General features: G+C 43.1%; 1 gene segment (V, D, J or C); it reads right to left on the bottom strand.

Annotated features, from left to right (window-relative positions):
* Positions 1-6,102: 6,102 nt before the first annotated feature.
* LOC134482288 (T cell receptor alpha variable 22-like) lies at positions 6,103-7,931 on the bottom strand. The segment is given in 3 exon segments: positions 6,103-6,173; positions 7,372-7,698; positions 7,880-7,931. Coding segments are annotated over 3 exon segments (450 nt in total).
* Positions 7,932-19,989: the final 12,058 nt, after the last annotated feature.

Here is a 19,989-nt window from a genome sequence, read left to right as displayed (position 1 = left end):
AGCATTTGGGCTAATAGCCACTTATCAATGAGTGCATACCATGTGTGTTTTTCTGTGATTGGGTTACCTCACACAAGATGACATTTTCCAGTTCCCTCCATTTGCCTATGAATTTCATAAAGTCATTGTTTTTGATAGCTGAGTAATATTCCATTGTGTAGATGTACCACATTTTCTGTATCCATTCCTCTCTTCAAGGGCATCTGGGTTCTTTCCAGCTTCTGGCTATTATAAATAAGGCTGCGATGAACATAGTGGAGCACGTGTCTTTGTTATATGTTGGGGCATCTTTTGGGTATATGCCCAAGAGAGGTATAGCTGGGTCCTCAGGTAGTTCAATGTCCAATTTTCTGAGGAACCTCCAGACTGATTTCCAGAATGGTTGTACCAGTATGCAATCCCACCAACAATGGAGATGTGTTCCTCTTTCTCCACATCCTCGCCAGCATTTGCTGTCACCTGAGTTTTTGATCTTAGCCATTCTCACTGGTGTGAGGTGAAATCTCAGGGTTGTTTTGATTTGCATTTCCCTTATGACTAAAGAAGTTGAACATTCCTTTAGCTGTTTCTCAACCATTCGGCATTCCTCAGGTGTGAAATCTTTGTTTAGCTCTGAACCCCATTTTTTAATAGGGTTATTTGTCTCCCTGGAGTCTAACTTCTTGAGTTCTTTGTATATTTTGGATATAAGGCCTCTATCTGTTGTAGGATTGGTAAAGATCTTTTCCCAATCTGTTGGTTGGCATTTTGTCCTAACCACAGTGTCCTTTGCCTTACAGAAGCTTTGCAGTTTTATGAGATCCCATTTGTCGATTCTTAATCTTAGAGCATAAGCCATTGGTGTTGTGTTCAGGAAATTTTCTCAAGGGCCCATGTGTTTGAGATGTTTCCCCACTTTTTCTTCTATTAGTTTGAGTGTATCTGGTTTGATGTGGAGGTCCTTGATCCACTTGGACTTAAGCTTTGTACAGGGTGATAAGCATGGATCGATCTGCATTCTTCTACATGTTGACCTCCAGTTGAACCAGCACCATTTGCTATCTTTTTTCCATTGGATGGTTTTGGCTCCTTTGTCAAAAATCAAGTGACCATAGTGTGTGGGTTCATTTCTGGGTCTTCGATTCTATTCCATTGGTCTATCTGTCTGTCTCTGTACCAATACCATGCAGTTTTTATCACTATTGCTCTGTAATACTGCTTGAGTTCAGGGATAGTGATTCCCCCTGAAGTCCTTTTATTGTTAAGGATAGTTTTAGCTGTCCTGGTTTTTTTTTTTGTTATTCCAGATGAATTTGCAAATTGTTCTGTCTAACTCTTTGAAGAATTGGATTGGTATTTTGATGGGGATTGCATTGAATCTGTAGATCAGTTTTGGTAAAATGGCCATTTTTACTATATAATCCTGCCAATCCATGAGCATGGGAGATCTTTCCATCTTCTGAGGTCTTCTTCAATTTCTTTCTTCAGAGTCTTGAAGTTCTTATTGTACAGATCTTTTACTTGCTTGGTTAAAATCACACCGAGGTACTTTATATTATTTGGGACTATTATGAAGGGTGTCGTTTCCCTAATTTCTTTCTCGGCTTGTTTCTCTGTTGTGTAGAGGAAGGCTACTGATTTATTTGAGTTAATTTTATACCCAGCCACTTTGCTGAAGTTGTTTATCAGCTTTCGTAGTTCTCTGGTGGATCTTTTGGGATCACTTAAATATAATATCATGTCATCTGCAAATAGTGATATTTTGACTTCTTCTTTTCCATTCTGTATCCCCTTGATCTCCATTTGTTGTCTGATTGTTCTGGCTAGAAATTTAAGAACTATATTGAATAAGAAGAGAGAGAGAGTGGGCAGCCTTGTCTAGTCCCTGATTTTAGTGGTATTGCTTCAAGTTTCTCTCTATTTAGTTTAATGTTAGCAACTGTTTTGCCATATATGGCTTTTAATATGTTTAGGTATGGGCCTTGAATTCCTATTCTTTCCAGGACTTTTATCATGAAGGGGTGTTGAATTTTGTCAAATGCTTTCTCAGCATCTAATGAAATGATCATGTGGTTTTGTTCTTTCAGTTTGTTTATATAATGGATCACGTTGATGGTTTTCCATATATTAAACCATCCCTGTATTCCTGGGATCAAGTCTACTTGATCATGGCGGATGACTGTTTTGATGTGCTCTTGGATTCGGTTTGCCAGAATTTTATTGAGTATTTTTGCGTCGATATTCAGAAGGGAAATTGGTCTGAGGTTCTCTTTCTTTGTTGGGTCTCTGTGTGGTTTAGGTATAAGAGTAATTGTGGCTTCATAGAAGGAATTCGGTAGTGCTCCATCTGTTTCAATTTTGTGGAATAGTTTGGATAATATTGGTATGAGGTCTTCTATGAAGGTCTGATAGAATTCTGCACTAAACCCGTCTGGACCTGAGCTTTTTTTGGTTAGGAAACATTTAATGACTGCTTCTATTTCCTTAGGAGTTATGGAGTTGTTTAAATGGTTTATCTGTTCCTCATTTAACTTCGTAACTGGTATCTGTCTAGGAAATTGTCCATTTCCTGCAGTCAAGTTTTGTTGAATATAGGCTTTTATAGTAGGATCTGATGATTTTTTTAATTTCCTCTGAATCTGTAGTTATGTCTCCCTTTTCATTTCTGATTTTGTTAATTTGGACACACTCTCTGTGTCCTCTCATTAGTCTGGCTAAGGGTTTACCTATCTTGTTGACTTTCTCAAAGAACCAACTTTTGGTTCTGTTGATTCTTTCTATGGTCCTTTTTGTTTCTACTTGGTTGATTTCAGCTCCGAGTTTAATTATTTCCTGTCTTCTACTCCTCCTGGGTGTATTTGCTTCTTTTTGTTCTAGAGCTTTTAGGTGTGCTGTCAAGCTGGTGACATATGCTCTCTCCTGTTTCTTTCTGCAGGCACTCAGAGCTATGAGTTTTCCTCTTAGCACAGCTTTCATTGTGTCCCATAAGTTTGGGTATGTTGTACCTTCATTTTCATTAAATTCTAAGAAGTCTTTAATTTCTTGCTTTATTTCTTCCTTGACCAGGTTATCATTGAGTAGAGCATTGTTCAACTTCCATATATATGTGGGCATTTTTCTCTTATTGTTATTGAAGACCAGATTTAGGCCGTGTTGGTCTGATAGGATGCATGGGATTATTTCTATCTTTCTGTATCTGTTGAGGCCTGTTTTTTGATTATTATATGGTCAATTTTGGGGAAAGTACCATGAGGTGCTGGGAAGAATGTATATCCTTTTGCTTTAGGATAGAATGTTCTATAAATATCTGTTAAGTCCACTTGGTTCATGACTTCTCTTAGTCTGTCTACATCTCTGTTTGATTTCTGTTTCCATGACCCGTCCATTGAAGAGAGTGGGGTGTTGAAATCTCCTACTATTATTGTGTGAGGTGCAATGTGTGTTTTGAGCTTTAGTAAGATTTTTTTATGTATGTAGGTGGCCTTGTATTTGGAGCATAGATATTTAGGATTGAGAGTTCATCTTGGTGGATTTTTCCTTTGATGAATATGAAGTGTCCTTCCTTATCTTTTTTGATGACTTTTAGTTGAGAATTGATTTTATTTGATATTAGAATGACTACTCCAGCTTGCTTCGTCAGACCATTTGCTTGGAAAGTTGTTTTCCAGCCTTTCACTCTGAGGTAGTGTCTGTCTTTGTCTCTGTGGTGTGTTTTCTGTAGGCAGCAAAAGGCAGGGTCCTCATTGCCTATCCAGTTTGCTAATCTATGTCTTTTTAATGGGGAGTTGAGACCATTGATGTTGAGAGATATTAAGGAATAGTGATTATTGCTTCCTGTTATATTCATATTTGGATGTGAGGTTATGTTTGTGTGCTTTTCTTCTCTGTTTTGTTGCCAAGACGATTAGTTTCTTGCTTTTTCTAGGGTGTAGCTTGCCTCTTTATATTGGGCTTTACCATTTATTACCCTTGGTAGTGCTGGATTTGTAGAAAGGTATTGTGTAAATTTGGTTTTGTCATGGAATATCTTGTTTTCTCCATCTATGTTAAGTGAGAGTTTTTGCAGGATACAGTAACCTGGGCTGGCATTTGTGTTCTCTAAGGGTCTGTATGACATCTGTCCAGGATCCTCTGGCTTTCATAGTCTCTGGCGAAAAGTCTGGTGTGATTCTGATAGGTCTGCCTTTATATGTTACTTGACCTTTTTCCCTTACTGCTTTTAATATTCTTTCTTTATTTTGTGCATTTTGTGTTTTGACTATTATGTGTTGGGAGGATTTTCTTTTCTGGTCCAATCTATCTGGAGTTCTGTAGGCTTCTTGTATGCTTATGGGCATCTCTTTCTTTAGGTTAGGGAAGTTTTATTCTATGATTTTGTTGAAGATATTTACTGGTCCTTTGAGCTGGGAGTCTTCACTCTCTTCTATACCTATTATCCTTAGGTTTGATCTTCTCATTGAGTCCTGAATTTCCTGTATGTTTCAGACCAGTAGCTTTTTCTATTTTACATTATCTTTGACAGTTGTGTCAATGATTTCTATGGAATCTTCTGCTCCTGGGTTTCTCTCTTCTATTTTTTGTATTCTGTTGGTGATGCTTGTATCTACAGCTCCTTGTCTCTTCCTTTGGTTTTCTATATCCAGGGTTGTTTCCCTGTGTTCTTTCTTCATTGCTTCTATTTCCATTTTTATTTCCTTCAACTGTATGATTGTATTTTCCTGGAATTCTTTCAGGGATTTTTGTGATTTCTCTCTATAGGCTTCTACTTGTTTATTTATGTTTTCCTGCATTTCTCTAAGGGAGTTCTTCATGTCTTTCTTGAAGTCCTCCAGCATCATGATCAAATATGATTTTAAATCTAGATCTTGCTTTTCTGGTGTGTTTGGATATTCAATGTTTGCTTTGGTGGGCGAATTGGGCTCCAATGATCCCATGTAGTCTTGCTTTCTGTTGCTTGGGTTCCTGCACTTGCCTCTTGCCATCAGATTATCTCTGGTGTTACTTTGTTCTGCTATTTCTGACAGTGGCTAGACTGTCCTATAGGCCTGTGTGTCAGGAGTACTGTAGACCTGTTTTCCTGTTTTCTTTCAGCCAGTTATGGGAACACAGTGTTCTGATTTCGGGTGTGTAGTTTTTCCTGTCTACAGGTCTTCAGCTTTTCCTGTGGGCCTGTGTCCTGAGTTCAACAGACAGGTCACTTGGAACAGAAAAGTTGGTCTTACCTGCAGTCCCAAGGCTCAAGTTTGCTCCTGGGGTGTTGCTTATGAGCTCTCCGTGAGGGCAGTAACCAGGAGGACCTGTGCTGTCTTTTCCGGGAGCCCCAGTGCACCAGGGTCCCAGATGGTGTTTGCTGTTTTCCTCTGGAGTCTGAAATGTGGGCAGTGTGTAGTCTCTTCTGGCTTCCTAGGCGTGTCTGCCTCTCTGAAGGTTTAGCTATCCCTCCCACGGGATTTGGGTGCAGAGAACTGTTGATCCAGTCCCTTCAGGTTCCGGTGGCGTCTGGGACTCAGGGGACCTGCAGCTTCAGTGCACCTATCTTCCGGTTCCAATTTCCTTCTTAAACTACACATTTATCAGGGTTTTTCTTTATATTTTAAAAGCTTGCATTTTCTTTTAAGAATTATTGTTACTCCTTGAGCATTTCATAAACCCTTTTATTTCCTCCTCTATACCAAACATCTCTCTCTCTTTCTCTCTCTCTCTTTCTCTCTCTCTCCACTTTATTGTTTCTTTTTCTCCTTCTATATCCCACTAAGTCCAATTCTTTCTCTCCCCATTTGGATGGGTGTGGAGCCATCCACTGTAGCACTGCACATCTACCAGTAATCACTTCCTTAAAGAAGAATCTCCTCCCTCAGCAAACATCAACACCCAATATGTCCTCAGTAAGGACTGGGCCTTTTTCCCATTTATGTACAAATTTTGGTTGCTTGGTCTTGTATAGGTTTTGCATGTAACCACAGCTGCTGTAAGTTCACTAGTATGACAGACCCTCATGCACAGACGACAGCATTTCACAGCGCTCGCTCTGCATTTTGTCACGCACATTCTTTCTGCCTCTTCTTCCTCAATGCCCCTTGCACCTTCGTGGGCTTGGTAAAGGCGTTCATTAGGGTTGCACACTCAGTGTTTCATTCTCAGTACTTTGACCAGTTTGATGTCTTCATTGACTGCTGCCCACTGCGAAGACAAGACTGTGGACATAAACTCACACATTTAGATCACAGTCTGAGGGCAAAATGTAATAAAATAAGAATGGTGTGTTTCACTCAAGGGCCTGTGGTAAAAGGTGGATGGCCAGCCATGTGCTTTGTTTTTTAAACATGCATTTACTTTTATTTAATGAGTGTTTTTGCCTTCATGTATGTCTATGCCCCACATGTATTCAGTGTACATGGAGCCCATGGGTATTGGGTTCTCTGAACCTAGAGGTTACGATGACATTAGCTGCCATATAGGTGTTGGGAAATGGGCTGTCTATCTAGCTACACAGGGCTGTGGAAAGGGTTGTAGCACCAAGCATGGCATTCTCCCCTGAGTGTGTTAGGGAAGGGGTATTAGGAAATTACAATGCTTATGAACATACTTGTTTCTAAGAAGAGTGCTGTACACAGGTGCTAGTCCAGAGACACTCCATGGATATGAACAAGACCCCAAGGGAGGGAAAATAGCCCTAAGTGCCCCTCGAGTCTACTTAACATCATAGAAACATCTGAGGATGTTTTCCTGCTCCATCAGTAGGTCGGACACATGTGTCTGCCCTTGCTGTGGGCCACTGGGGCCAGGAGTGATGGTGCTTGAGACATCAATGTCAGATGACAGCTTTTGCAATCATCCTTTTGTTCCATAACTTTTAGGAGTTCAGGACATGTGCCTTAAATGCTGTGGGCTTTTCCCAGTCCAGTTTAGAATGTGTATTGATGTCATTCTTGTTCATCTCGTGTTTGAGCAGTCATATTGGTGAGCTTTATCTTTCTGATGTTAACAGATGTTAGAAGGAGGCACAATCTCACAGCGATCTTCCTAATCTTCTGGCTCTTGTGATCTTTTTGCCCCTTCTCTATATTGTTACCAGAGACTTAGCTGCACACACACACACACACACACACACACACACACACACACACACACACACAAGCTTTGTTGATGTATCCAAATTTCACGTTGACTCATTCCTCCCATCAGATTATCTGTTCATTTCAAGATGGACATTTGTGTTTCAGGAGGGAACATATATTGAGAAATGAGTATTAACACCAAACTCCTGAACCCAACAAGGCCAAAAGCTTGACTGAGGGAGAAACACTGCCAACTCTGGAAAGAGACATTGAACTAGATAGATGTTCTGTGGCAGCTTCCTGATCTCTTGTGACTGCAAAGGGCCACACCCACCCAGCTGAGGGTTTGTGTACAGGCTGCAGGTGTGTGGGGAGCACTGTGGCTCCATAGCACAGAAATAAGTGCCTGAGTCTGTGGTCTGGGAAGAGGAGATGTGCAAAGAGCTGCTTCGTTCCTTAACCACTGTCGTGGATGTCAGTCTTCCACTCTGCTTTGTCCCAGATGGATTGTACAACAGTCTGACGAGGCTTCCCCCAGGACGTTGGTAAAACCATTGCATTTGGTTTATAGAGGTGGAAAAGTTGCACTGCAGCTCTGCTTTCTCTCCCTCCTGCAGAACCAAGGACACAGGACTCTGCTGCACTTGCTGTCCTTTCACCCCTGATTAGAAACAGAGAAAGAGACACAGATGACTGTCATTGCAGTGTCCACAGAGCCCTGAGCACCCCCATGTCCTCTGAGAAGGTGGGAGCTCTGCAGGATTCCCAAGATGCTCTCTCCACCCCTCCATGTGCTGAGCCAGATCCTCTCAGGTGCCCTGAATGCTGACAGCCAGACTCACAGCAAACCTGGGTGCACAGAAGCCCCAGCAGAGAGTGCAGCAGCCTCTTCATGGTGCTTGTGTGACTGCTGGAGACAGAAGCAAGTAACCAACCCCTGGGCTGTGGTGTCGGGGTGGCTGTTGAAGTGTCCCCTCTTACTTCTGGAACCAGTCAGCTCCACCCAGGAACCCTGCCAGGCCACACCCTGCTGAGTTCCCTCCCTGACTTCAGAGCCTGAAACTCCTCCCAAACCCAGACTGGCTGAGAGTCTGGATGGAGCACAGTGGAGTGGAGAGGGACCTTTTGAGATGACCCTGGGATTTTAGCTCAGTGGATGATCTTTGAGGAAAATTGTCTCAGCTCTATAACAGGAGTCTAAAGAACACTAAGAAAAAAAAGAAACAACTTAAATATTTATGCCAGGACACAGATGCATCTGAAACTGAAGAATCTTTACTGACCTATGAATTAAATAAATGAGAAGCATTTCAATCATGTAAAGTAAAACACATCTAACTGTTTTTAATGATTTCCTATTCTTGGAATGGATGAAATATGTGTTGTGGCAAATACATTGTTATAAAAATACCTTACAGTCTAAGAGACTGGGACTTTCGCTAAAGGCTGCTACCCTAGAGTAGACTCAGCCTGTTTATTTAACCTGCTTTTAAAAGAACAGCTTAAGAACCAACCTTATTTGCCCTGGCTTCCCCTCTTGGTCAAGTTTTACAACCTATGCTAATGCACAGTTGTGATATACTTCAATGTATGTATACTTCATGTATACTTCAATGCCCCTGACCCAGAGTAAGGCATGTGTGTATGTATGCTGTGATGATAAACACCTAAAATAGTAAACATACATTGAAATCAATCATAAAATAATATCTGCCACGACTATTAAAGAAGACACATAGACATTGTGTAATAGTGTTTGCTTGTTTGTTATCTGGACCATTTGGTATAGGTTGGAGTCAATGATGTTTGTAAAATTCTTTTAAAAATTAGGTAAAGTATCCCTCATTCTTTCCCCATGTGATGCTTTCTGTACTGTTCAATATAGAACAGAAGTCCTTTGTGGGAGATAGACCTTCATAGACAAAGGAACAAATGAGACAACGTGCTCAGGAGACACAGGCATAACTCACACAACAGACAGAAACCTGGAATGACGGAAATCACAGGGAAGGAGAAGCGAAGAATTCACAACCAGGCATTCTCTCAAATTACACCGAAGAGTGCTTTTTATTTTCTTTTCCAAAGAGCAATGTTGAAGCATTTTGGGTACACTGAGGCTATTACGAATGTGTTCAGACACTCACAATGCTTATTTTAATAGATACTTTAATTATAATAAGGGTTTGTGTTATGTTTGACTGTTAAATGCCCCTCCCCCCATAAGAAGAAAGCGGAATGGGGCAAACTAATGCAGGGTGCTGCATGTCAGAGCATGTCAGGGGACTGCGGTGGTCCGCTGTTGGCACTTGGTGACCGCCGGAAATAATGTATTGTGCATTCCTAACAGCAGAGAAGTGTGCTTTAAAGTTTTATTATGAATATAATTGATTGAGAAATGAGACTAGCAATGTAAAGCAACACAAGAATTTGCTGAAAATTAGCTCACAGGCAACCTTATTCACCTCAGCCCATCACTGAGGAGGCTCCTGAAGGACAATTGGGGTAGAATCTTGAGTTGGGTAAAAATGTTGTCCTTCTGGAATCAGACCCTTCCTTTGCAAAATGAGAAACAATGCCAACTGTCTATGCCAGAGGAATGAAGCACTTCCCAAGATTCCACTTTCTCTGACTGCTGCCTTCAGTGACCATGTTATCTCACTGAAAGTGCCTGAGGCTGGGACCCTGGTCTCCTACTCTGCAAGTCTCAGGTTGTGTCCAACTCTGCACTTGTGACTCAGGCAAGAGGAGCACTCAGCTCCCTCACTCAGGGGATCCTCAGATGGAGAGATGGTCATTCTTCCTGCATTGATCCTGAACCCTACCCTACTCCCTTGCCTGAGACAAGCCACCTTCCTGTGTGAGCTTCAGGAGGGGCTGCAGATGGAGGTGAGGGTTTGCAGGAAAGGACCCTGAGGGACAAGGGATGAGCAGCTGGCCCTCAGCTGCAGAGCAGCTGCTGCACATGCACAGGTGCAGCCATCAAGCTGGGGCACCCCTGGGCTCTGTGTCCTCCTGCAGCATCAGTGTTGTATGGGGAACTCAGTCACGGGGGGGGGGGGGTCTCTGTTCAGAGTGAAGCCACACCGTGTTCTTTCTGTGAAGATGGACTAAGGATGAGTAACACTGAACAGTAGGGCTACTCCGACCCTCAGGATACACAAGGGCACCAAAGTGAGCAAGAAGCAGCTCACTCCTTGGGAGATACGTAGGGAGGAAATAAAGACAAAACAATGGGAGAGGTAGACAGAGGGATTTTGATACCTTTTCCAGAGCAACATTGATCAAACTATTAGGGAGTGTAAGTCTTGGCAATCAGCCTGTCTCTGGTGTTTGAGATCCCTTCTGTCACTATCTAATACACGTTCAGTCAAAACAATGATTTAAATTGTAGAGAAATTAGGTTTTGGTATCTGTGATTCAATCTGCATAAAAAGCCCTTTCCCAGTTAGAGAGCAGTGCTCCCTAGAGGCTGAACCGAGAAATAAAATTGTATGATTTCTGTGTGTGTCTTACAACCTTTCTAGGACTGAATTTCAAAGCTTCATGATCATAAACAGAGCAAGATCTGTGCTTTCTATAGCACGAAATTTGTGACCTTTACAAAAACAAGAGTATAAAGTTATACACTGAAAATGGACACAAACTGTTTTAGTTTGAGACAATCACAACACCCACCTTTATACATTTCAAAGGAAACTGTCAGAAAAGCCCTAAGTACTCAGAAAATCAATGCTATTTTACTGCTAAAATCTAAATGACATAGCCAAGGTGCATAGAGAGTAAACAATTAGATTAATACTGCTAGCAATAAAGGCTGCATTTCCTTTTTCTTTCCACAGGAAACACGACAAATGTGTTGTCACAAGAAGAACCAGCTAGGAAGTACTGGGCCAAAATCAACATGTGTTAGACAGCTTGCTCCAGATAACTTTATTTTGATAAACTCAAAGACAAATTCATCATGTGTTAGAGGCTTAGCTGCCGATGCAAAAATCTTGCTGCCTTTCTTATGAAATGTAATCCAATTCCAGGGTGAACTCTGTCATATTCTAGGTCCTTCCTACAGTAGGAGACTACACTATGCTTGCACACCAGGGGGCAAACATTGTAAGCATCACCTTTCAATTCCAAGAAGTCACAACTTCCCTTCACTAGTCCCTCTCCTGTTCAGCTCTCTCCCTCCATTTAACTCAGATAACTATTTTATTTCCCCTTCTGTGTGAGATTCTAGCATGCTCCCTTGGACTCTCCTTGTTATTTAGTTTCTTTGGGTCTGTAGATTGTAGCATGGGTATGTTGTGGTAAAAATTAAAAAGGATTGTTTGCTATCAGTTCCTGTGAGCCAGATCTGCTCAATCTGGCTGCTACTCTGCAGTCTTCAAGCCACCCACTCCCAGCTGTCTCCCTTTTAGCTGCCCTCTCCTCTGGGCCCCCTAGGTGATAGTTACCACTAAACACACACACACACACACACACACACACACACACACACACACACGCGCGCGCGCACAATCACACCTCATTCTCATTCTGTAGGTCATTCTAACACGGCACCATGTCAGGCAAGCCCCAGGCATTCTATAACCTAGCATGGCTCCCAGAACTGAGGCAGTTTGTCTCTCTGCCCACTAGGAACTTTGCTCACATCCCCTATAGCCCAGTAAGGTCAAAGCTCTAGAAACGTGTAGTTTAAAAGTTATATTTATATATTAAATTTTCAATGTACAATGCATTCACAGAATAAATTCACTGCATATATATATATATATATATATATATATATATATATATATATATATATATATATAAACTGCCCACCTAGACAAGACTAAATTGACCTAGACCACCTGGATCGAAATCCTCCTCCTCCTCTCGATCATCCTTCCTCGACTTTTCCCCACCTACCCTTCCTTCTCATCCAGTGATAGGCTTCACCTTATCCTGGACCTGCCTTATTGCATAATGACATCATCCTACATGGGTGTCCTGAACCTTATGGCTGATATCCACTTATGAGTGAGTACATACATACCATGCATGTCCTTTTGGGTCTGGGTTACCTTGCTCAGGACGATATTTTCTAGTTCTGTCCATTTGCCTGCAAATTTCACTATGTCCTTGCTTTTAATAGCTGAATAGTATTCCATTGTGTAAATGCCCACATTTTCTTTATCCATTCTTTGGTTGAGGGACATCTGAGCTGTTTCCAATCTCTGGCTTTTGCAAATAAAGCTGCTGTGAACATAGTGGAGCAAATACCTTGTCTGACCTCAGTGGAGACTTTGTGCCCAGTTTGCAGTGACTTGATGTGCCAGGATGGGCTGTAAAGTGAATAAATAGATTAATGGAGAAAAAAGAACTCATCCTACACCTTAACAAGTACCATTTCATTCAGTGGGGCAAATTTGTGCCAAAGGAAGAACACAAAGGACAGAATCCTCTTCAGACAGATCAGAGTGAGGTAGCCGCGAGGAGTGGGAGCAGAGAAAAAATATTGGAAGCAGGAAGGGAGTACACACTCCAACTGGAAACTGCTTGCAAATCAGTCATGACTTTGAGTTAAGAAACCAGCCAGGAAGTCAGTCAGAATGTAAAATAGTAGCTTAAGGTTTCAAAATTTGGTGGTGACCCCTAAGCATACAACTTAGGGGTGTGGATCTCATTAATCAGTCCAACCCAACCATTCACCTTATCCATATCTGAAACATATTTATGGCCACTTTATCATCACCTGGCAAAGAAAAGTTATAGTTGAGAGGAATGTGAAAGGGGGACTCCTCCAAAATGCTCCACCTTTAGAGAACAATATGCAACCTTAGACCATTTGAACGCATCCCCATGCTCTTCTCAGTCCTTGGACCTTGTAGGTTGATGTCACTATGCAGGTGAAGGCAGACAAGACAAAAAGAGGCCTGTCATTGGATGTGAAGGAGGGAAGGCGGGAACAGAGGTTTTAGAAGGGATGGAGAGGATAAGAGAAGAAGCTTGAGTGAGAAGAAGCTGAGAGAACATGGCGGCAGAGGTTAAGATTCTTCTCTATGCATAGTTACAGGTTGTCATGACTATTTTTAAGGGATGGGTGTATATAAGATTTTTGTGTTATCTAGATGGGCAAATTATATCTTATCAATTGGGTCAGAGTATTGTGTGGTGTGTTCTTTCACGTGGCGACTTAATTGAGTTCAAGAGAATATGTGGTGGCAGGACACACTGGGCCCACCATGGATTTGGGATTTGCCTGCCTGGCATGGTGGCAACCTCCCAAGGGAGCTGTGAGTGCAGGTGGGGCAGCGTGACAGGGTGCCACACTATCATGGCTCTCAGACTGCCTGGATCAGAAGGAGGTCAGGAGAGAGGGTGAGAAGTGGTGCGTGCTAAATCAGTCGTGAAGAGCATGCACCCTTTATTAATTTTACCGAAACAGGACTTTTGTGCAAAGGGGTCTGATTAATCTTTCTCCAAGCACAAGGACATATTCTGGATTGTTTACCCTAAACGTTCCCAAAGGAATTTTTTATTAAATTTCTATATTTCATTTATTATTGTATGACATTATTTTTATTAAATACTTTATTTGAAATTCTCACCTTCATATAAATGTGATTGGATATAATGCACCCCATACCCGCCCTTTATATTCCTGTCCTAGTCATCATACTTTTTCTCCTAATTTCATTGGAATTTTCACCAGCTTACTATTAGTGAAGCGACAGTTTATTGCTAAGTTTATTTAGAGGAATGATAGTACTAAGCTCTCTCCTCGGGCCTATGACTTACCAAGACATGGAGTTTTGTCCCAGTTAGTGTTACTAGGCAGGGATTCCATCTTGAGTATGGCTTTAAATACAATCAGAAGCCATGTAATTACTCCTATAACATTTGGGTCATGATTTCACTAGTGAACATATCTATGGAACTTGTGAGAGCATCACAGCCTGTTCCCTTCCTCCAACTGCCATTTCAGGAAATGCATACAGAATTGTTAAGAATTTGGGGGATTGTTTTGACACTGCTCCTTTGTATCCTGGTGATTGTGGGAGGTTTGCATTGAGTGAGCTTGCTTATAATTTTGGAGAGCCCAGTAAGTGATATTATTGGAAAGTTTTGGAAAAGAATGACTAATAGCCCTACATTATGTAACAAAATTTGTCGCTACTTCAATACAAGAATTTAGGACTTTAAATCTTTCAGGGTATGTTTTTCATTATATGGATGGTGTTTTATTAGCTGATCCCTCTGAAAGAGTATTACTACTGCTCTTAAACAAAAGCTTTAAACATTTTGGAGAAGTTGTTCCTCTAGAAAAGATTCAAAGACACTATCTTTTTCAATATTTGGGACATCAGTTATTTCCTAAACAAATTGTGGCACAGAAAATTCAAGTAAAAAAATAGTTTACTTACTTTAAATTATTTTCAAAAGCTGTTAGGTGATGTTAATTGCTAAGACCTCACTTTAAGCTTACCACAGGACTTAAGCTTCTATTTGATATTCTCAGGGGGGATGCAAATCCTAATCCCCCTCAACAATTAACTGATGAGGGGTGAATAGCTGTGCAGAAAGTAAAGGAAGCTATTGGCCAACAACAGATACATTAAACAGACTATGATCAATTGTTGGTTGTTTGTACCCACAGCAGTTCTTTGATAAAGGGACCATTAATGTAGATTTATCTTTCTTCTTCTCCACATAGTTTTAACACCATATTATGAAGCTGTTGCTTGAAAGAGCGTACCTCTAAACGGGGAGCCGCGTCTCTCGCTCCGATCGCGGGGTGAGGTGCCCCCAGGAATCACGAGTAGCCATTCTTGATGTAACAGCAAGAGGTAGCTTTTATTAACGAGATCCCAGGTCTTAGCGGGATCCCGGGTCGACACGTATCTCACACAGGAGACAGAGGAATCGACCCCGAGCTTCCAAACTCGGGGGTTTATATAGGGGAGCTAAGGGGCATTCACGCGGTTACACATGATTGGTCAATTCAAAAGGTGCACGGTTACTTTCGGCGCGAAATGACATCAGCAAGGAGTATGTGTTATCTAGCAGCTCGGCAGGCAGGTAGGGTGGCTCATCTCACTCAGGGGGATGAAGGAAGGGGAGGGGGTGGCTACGGATGGTCAGTGTCCTTGGGGCTGATAGCTGGTTTGGCAAGTCCTATCTCTGGCTCTCCCTCAGGCACGTCTGGCCCTGCACATCTGGACTCTGACAATGAGCAACCTTTATGAAACTCTAGTTCTGCACATTCGGGCTCTGACAATGAGTAACCTTTATGAAACTCTAGTTCTACATTCCCCACTTCTTTTTTTGTTAATAGTTCTAATCTTAGAACTTCATGGAGAACTCAGCTTCATCTAGCATAACAGCTTGGTATTGTTGTCTTAACATGAGGATTCTAATCTGGACACTATCCAAGCCTATACACCAAGGTCATGACTAGCTTTTAGAACTTCTAAGCTTATACAGACTGTGATCCCTGAGGCACAGTCCCAAGAAGTGTTAAGAGTACTAACATATGCAATGTTACATCATTTGTAATGGAAATCAAGCCTATCCCACACCTATCTTGATAGAACCCAGGACAAACATGACTCAATTTCCCTCTAGGTCCCAGCTCTCAGCCCCAACAGCTAGTACACGGCTGGTGAGGGCTGAGAATTGACAGCTGTCAGGGTGGTCAGCAGTACCAGGTACAGTCCTTTCCAGCGAGGCTCGAATTTCTGGGCTCAGTGTAGCTGCAACCTGGAACTGATGGGATGTCTCAGGGGTCTCCGCGGCATAGGCTGCTGCCAGCTGTGAGCAGAATTCTTTCTGTATCACCTGTAGGTCTTTTAGCCTGGCACACAAATCATTATTACTATGGCACTATGACATGTTGGTTCAGTAACATCATCTAATACAGTCAGGGGAGCTGAGGCCCCATATAAGATCTCAAAGGGGGTAAGGCTGAATCTGAAAGGGGTAGTTCTTGCTCTGAAGAGAGCAAGAGGGAAGGAGTGTCATCCAGTCTGCGCCAGTCTCCATGGTTAATTTAATTTGGTCAGGGTCTCAATTAGAGTTTTATTTACTCTACGTGCCCTGAACTTTGAGGTCTGTAAATACAATGTAATTTCCAATTGACCTCTAAATACTTGGCCACACCCTGGTTTACCTTGGCAACGAAAGTAGGGCCTTTGTCTGACCAGATTACCTTGGGCATTCCAAATCGGGGTAGGGGGGGAAGATTTCTTCCAGTATCTTCTTGATGACTATCAAGGCCGTCTCTTGCAGTTGTTGGCTTCACCAGAACGTCCAAGAGATGGCAAAGGCATCTGAAGTGCTGATGTGCTGGGGGGGTAGAGGTTCAGCCATCCCAGATGACATCATGTTGTCCACCATGGCAGCACCCACTTGTCTCTGACCGTCATTCATGAAGAGAACTGTTCCCATCTGTGGACATGGTCCTCGGCTTTCAGCAGGGGTCAATCAGCCAGTCGCAGAGGTCTTTCCTCCACCCATGGGCTTCTGCCAGTACTTGACACTCGTGCTGTGGTGGCTCCAGGTCCGGATTGGGCAGCAAGGTGACCAGATTGTCCCCAGCCGGTGGAGAATCTAGTCCATGGCAGCTGACCAGTGGTCCCATCTTTTGGGACACTCTATTTAAAGGCAAAACATCAGCCACTCTATCACAGTTTAAGTCCTGGATTGGGTGATAATTGTTAGTGCCCGGCTGGCAGGAGCAATATGTTCCAAGCAGAACAGCGCTAAGCCACACCTCTCCCAGCATCAGGTACTGGTACACTGAGACAGGTCTTAAGCTCCACATACACAGTCTGCAGATATGCATACATATGGCCTCACCCAGCCATTTTAGCCCACGCAAGCCATTTTGGAGAGCAATTTTCTCGTGAGCAAGGGATAGGGGCAGTCAGGAATGACCACGAATTCGTGGGTGGGTTACCCGGCCCACGCTAAGGTCCACTGTTCTTCGGGCAGTCCATAAGTATTGTTCATTGCCAGTGGCCCCTTGCACTCAAGGCCTTTGGATATTGGCCCACTTGGGGGGGGCATAGGAGCACAGAGCATTGGGTCCCTGAATCCACAAAATAACTGGGCGGGCTTCTCTTCTATCTCTGTACATAGCCAGCACTCTAGGACCAAGAAGCTCTCCAGTGGCCCCTCTTGTTCTTTCTTGGGCAGTCCCTGACCCAGTGTCCTTTTTTCTTTGCATTAGGCACACCGATCTTTAGCCAGGAATTCTCTTCTGTTGCCAGGTACTATCTTCCTAGGTTCCCTAACTACTGTGGCCAGTATATGTTCCTCTCTCATCTTTTATCTCTCTTTAGCTCTCTAACTTCCTCTTCTTTTTGTCTCTTTTCTTCCCTAGCTTTCTGCTCTTTTTACCTCTTTCTCTGTAACTTGTACTAACTCTCAGCAACTTAACTTAACCCTTTAAATTTCTGTAACTTTCTCTTTATATCCATCCTTTCCTTATCTTAGCCAGATTGGTGGGGCATTTTCCAGCCCCTCAGAGACCCACCCTTGGAGCCTGGCGGCAGACCTGGCACTCCCTACCTTTAGGCATATTGAAGTCAACAGGCAGAAGTGAAGGCCTTCCATCCGTGTCTGGAACATTTTTTCTGGCCTCCAGTAGGATTCCGTCTTTCTTCAGTGGTAAAGAAGACCTGTAACAGTTACTAACAAGCATCTCAAATGGGATGGTGAGAAAACAAGAGAATCTTGAGAATAGAGGTCCACTGAAGAGGGCAAACAGCATTTAGTCACACAGCTAAACCAGGAGGCTTTCTTGGACAAAAAAGGCCATTGTACAAATAAGCACAAGCTTTGTCTATGAAACAGAAAGGCGAGCAGAGAGGCAGCCTATCTGTTACCAGCTGTCTCTCTGGACTTAGATTTTCCCTTAAGGAGTACCTCCCTTCAGTGTCACCTTGGTGGCTTTGTCTCTCAAGAGAACTAGCCTCCAAATGGCACTAGGCTTTTAGTAACAAATAATAACAAAAGGATGGAGATATGGTTAGAACCTGGTTGCTATATGCCAGGTGGCTGACAAAAGAATCGTAACCAGTTCACCTGGGGCTATCAGGACCTCAGTTGTAGCCCTTTACCAAACTGTCTCACTGGGTTTAAAGACCCATGGAAAAGAAAACATTAATCCTGACCTTGGCCACCGCCAAGTAATTTAGTGCTGGAGACTGACTTCTCCCTTGGAATAAAGACAGCAGATAGGGCAGGCTTCCTTAAAGAACTTCTCTAAATGAGCCCTCTCCTACTGTGAGCAAATGTCAGAAATTCCTTTCTTGTTGTTGTTTTCCTTATAGCCCCACCTAGCTCTCAGCCTTTTTAGATCATTCTTCCTGTAGCATTTCTAACACAGCCTGTCCCCCCCCCCTTTTTTTATAGCCTGTTGACAGCATTTCTGATCTTTTAGGCAGCTATGCACTAAGTGCCATACCAGCTGAAACTCCGCCTTTAAGATTCCTTGCTCCCAAGCAAAATTTACTCACTTCTCTAGCTTATCTCAGCTGGCTGTGAGCACAAGCACAGATAAAACACTGTTTTAAAAATTAACTTTGGCTATCAACCAACACACTGCCACTAGAGCGGGGTCCATAAGATTAAGTTTCTTAGAACCATCTGATTTTACCTCCCAACAGAATTCCAGAGTATTCCCTTGCCCTAACATCCGTCCAATGGTCCACCATCAAAGACAAAGGGGTTATCACAGTCAGATCTTTTTGACTGCTAGTTGCCGGGTCCTCCCGACAAAGGCTGGCTCAGGGAACGTCTCTCACGCGTCCCAGAGCCTGCGCAATTGGGGCGTCCCCCGGTGTGCTTTCTAAAAAGGAAAAAAGGAAGAAAAAGACTATTCGGAGTAGGAATCCTTCATCTACTCACAGGAGCCATTTCGGGGTGGGGAACCTTCTTCCACCCGTGCACAGGGCAGGAATCCTCCTGCTGCCCAGACAGTGCACTCTCAAACTAGCTTTCTACGGGGTGGGGAACCTTCTTCCACCCGTGCACAGGGCAGGAAACCTTCTTCTGCCCAGACAGTGCACCAAGACCTTAAACCGGTACCGAAAAACACAAACTACAAGAGTTAATTCGCACACACTCACACACACACAGCGGCCGCTTTCCAGCACTCACACTAATGTACCTCCAAGTGGCATTCGGGGTTCCGGGGGGGTCACGCTCCGATCCCGGACGAGCCCCCAAATGAAAGAGCGTACCCCTAAATGGGGAGCCGAGTCTCTCGCTCCGATCGCGGGGTGGGGTGCCCCCAGGAATCACGAGTAGCCATTCTTGATGTAACAGCAAGAGGTAGCTTTTATTAACGAGATCCCAGGTCTTAGCGGGATCCCGGGTCGACACGTATCTCACACAGGAGACAGAGGAATCGACCCCGAGCTTCCAAACTCGGGGGTTTATATAGGGGAGCTAAGGGGCATTCGCGAGGTTACACATGATTGATTGGTCAATTCAAAAGGTGCACGGTTACTTTTGGCGCGAAATGACATCAGCAAGGAGTATGTGTTATCTAGCAGCTCGGCAGGCTGGTAGGGTGGCTCATCTCACTCAGGGGGGTGAAGGAAGGGGAGGGGGTGGCTACGGATGGTCAGTGTCCATGGGGTTGATAGCTGGTTTGACAAGTCCTATCTCTGGCTCTCCCTCAGGCACGTCCGGCCCTGCACATCCGGACTCTGACAATGAGCAACCTTTATGAAACTCTAGTTCTGCACATTCGGGCTCTGACAATGAGTAACCTTTATGAAACTCTAGTTCTACATTGCTCTGTTAATACAGAATTGTAAGATAGAATCACGAAAGTATTTGGAATGAGTGCCTTAAGAACCTGATGAAATATGTATTTCTTATTCCAAACAGCAATTAAATTGGTTATTGTATGATACTGATATTTGGCCTATTGCATGTGCAAACTTTTTGGGCAAAATTA

This window comes from Rattus norvegicus, chromosome 15 (assembly GCF_036323735.1).
Source record: "Rattus norvegicus strain BN/NHsdMcwi chromosome 15, GRCr8, whole genome shotgun sequence".
Lineage (NCBI taxonomy): Eukaryota > Metazoa > Chordata > Mammalia > Rodentia > Muridae > Rattus > Rattus norvegicus.
Note: the sequence above shows the minus strand (reverse complement) of the source record. Positions and strands in the feature narration are given on the sequence as shown.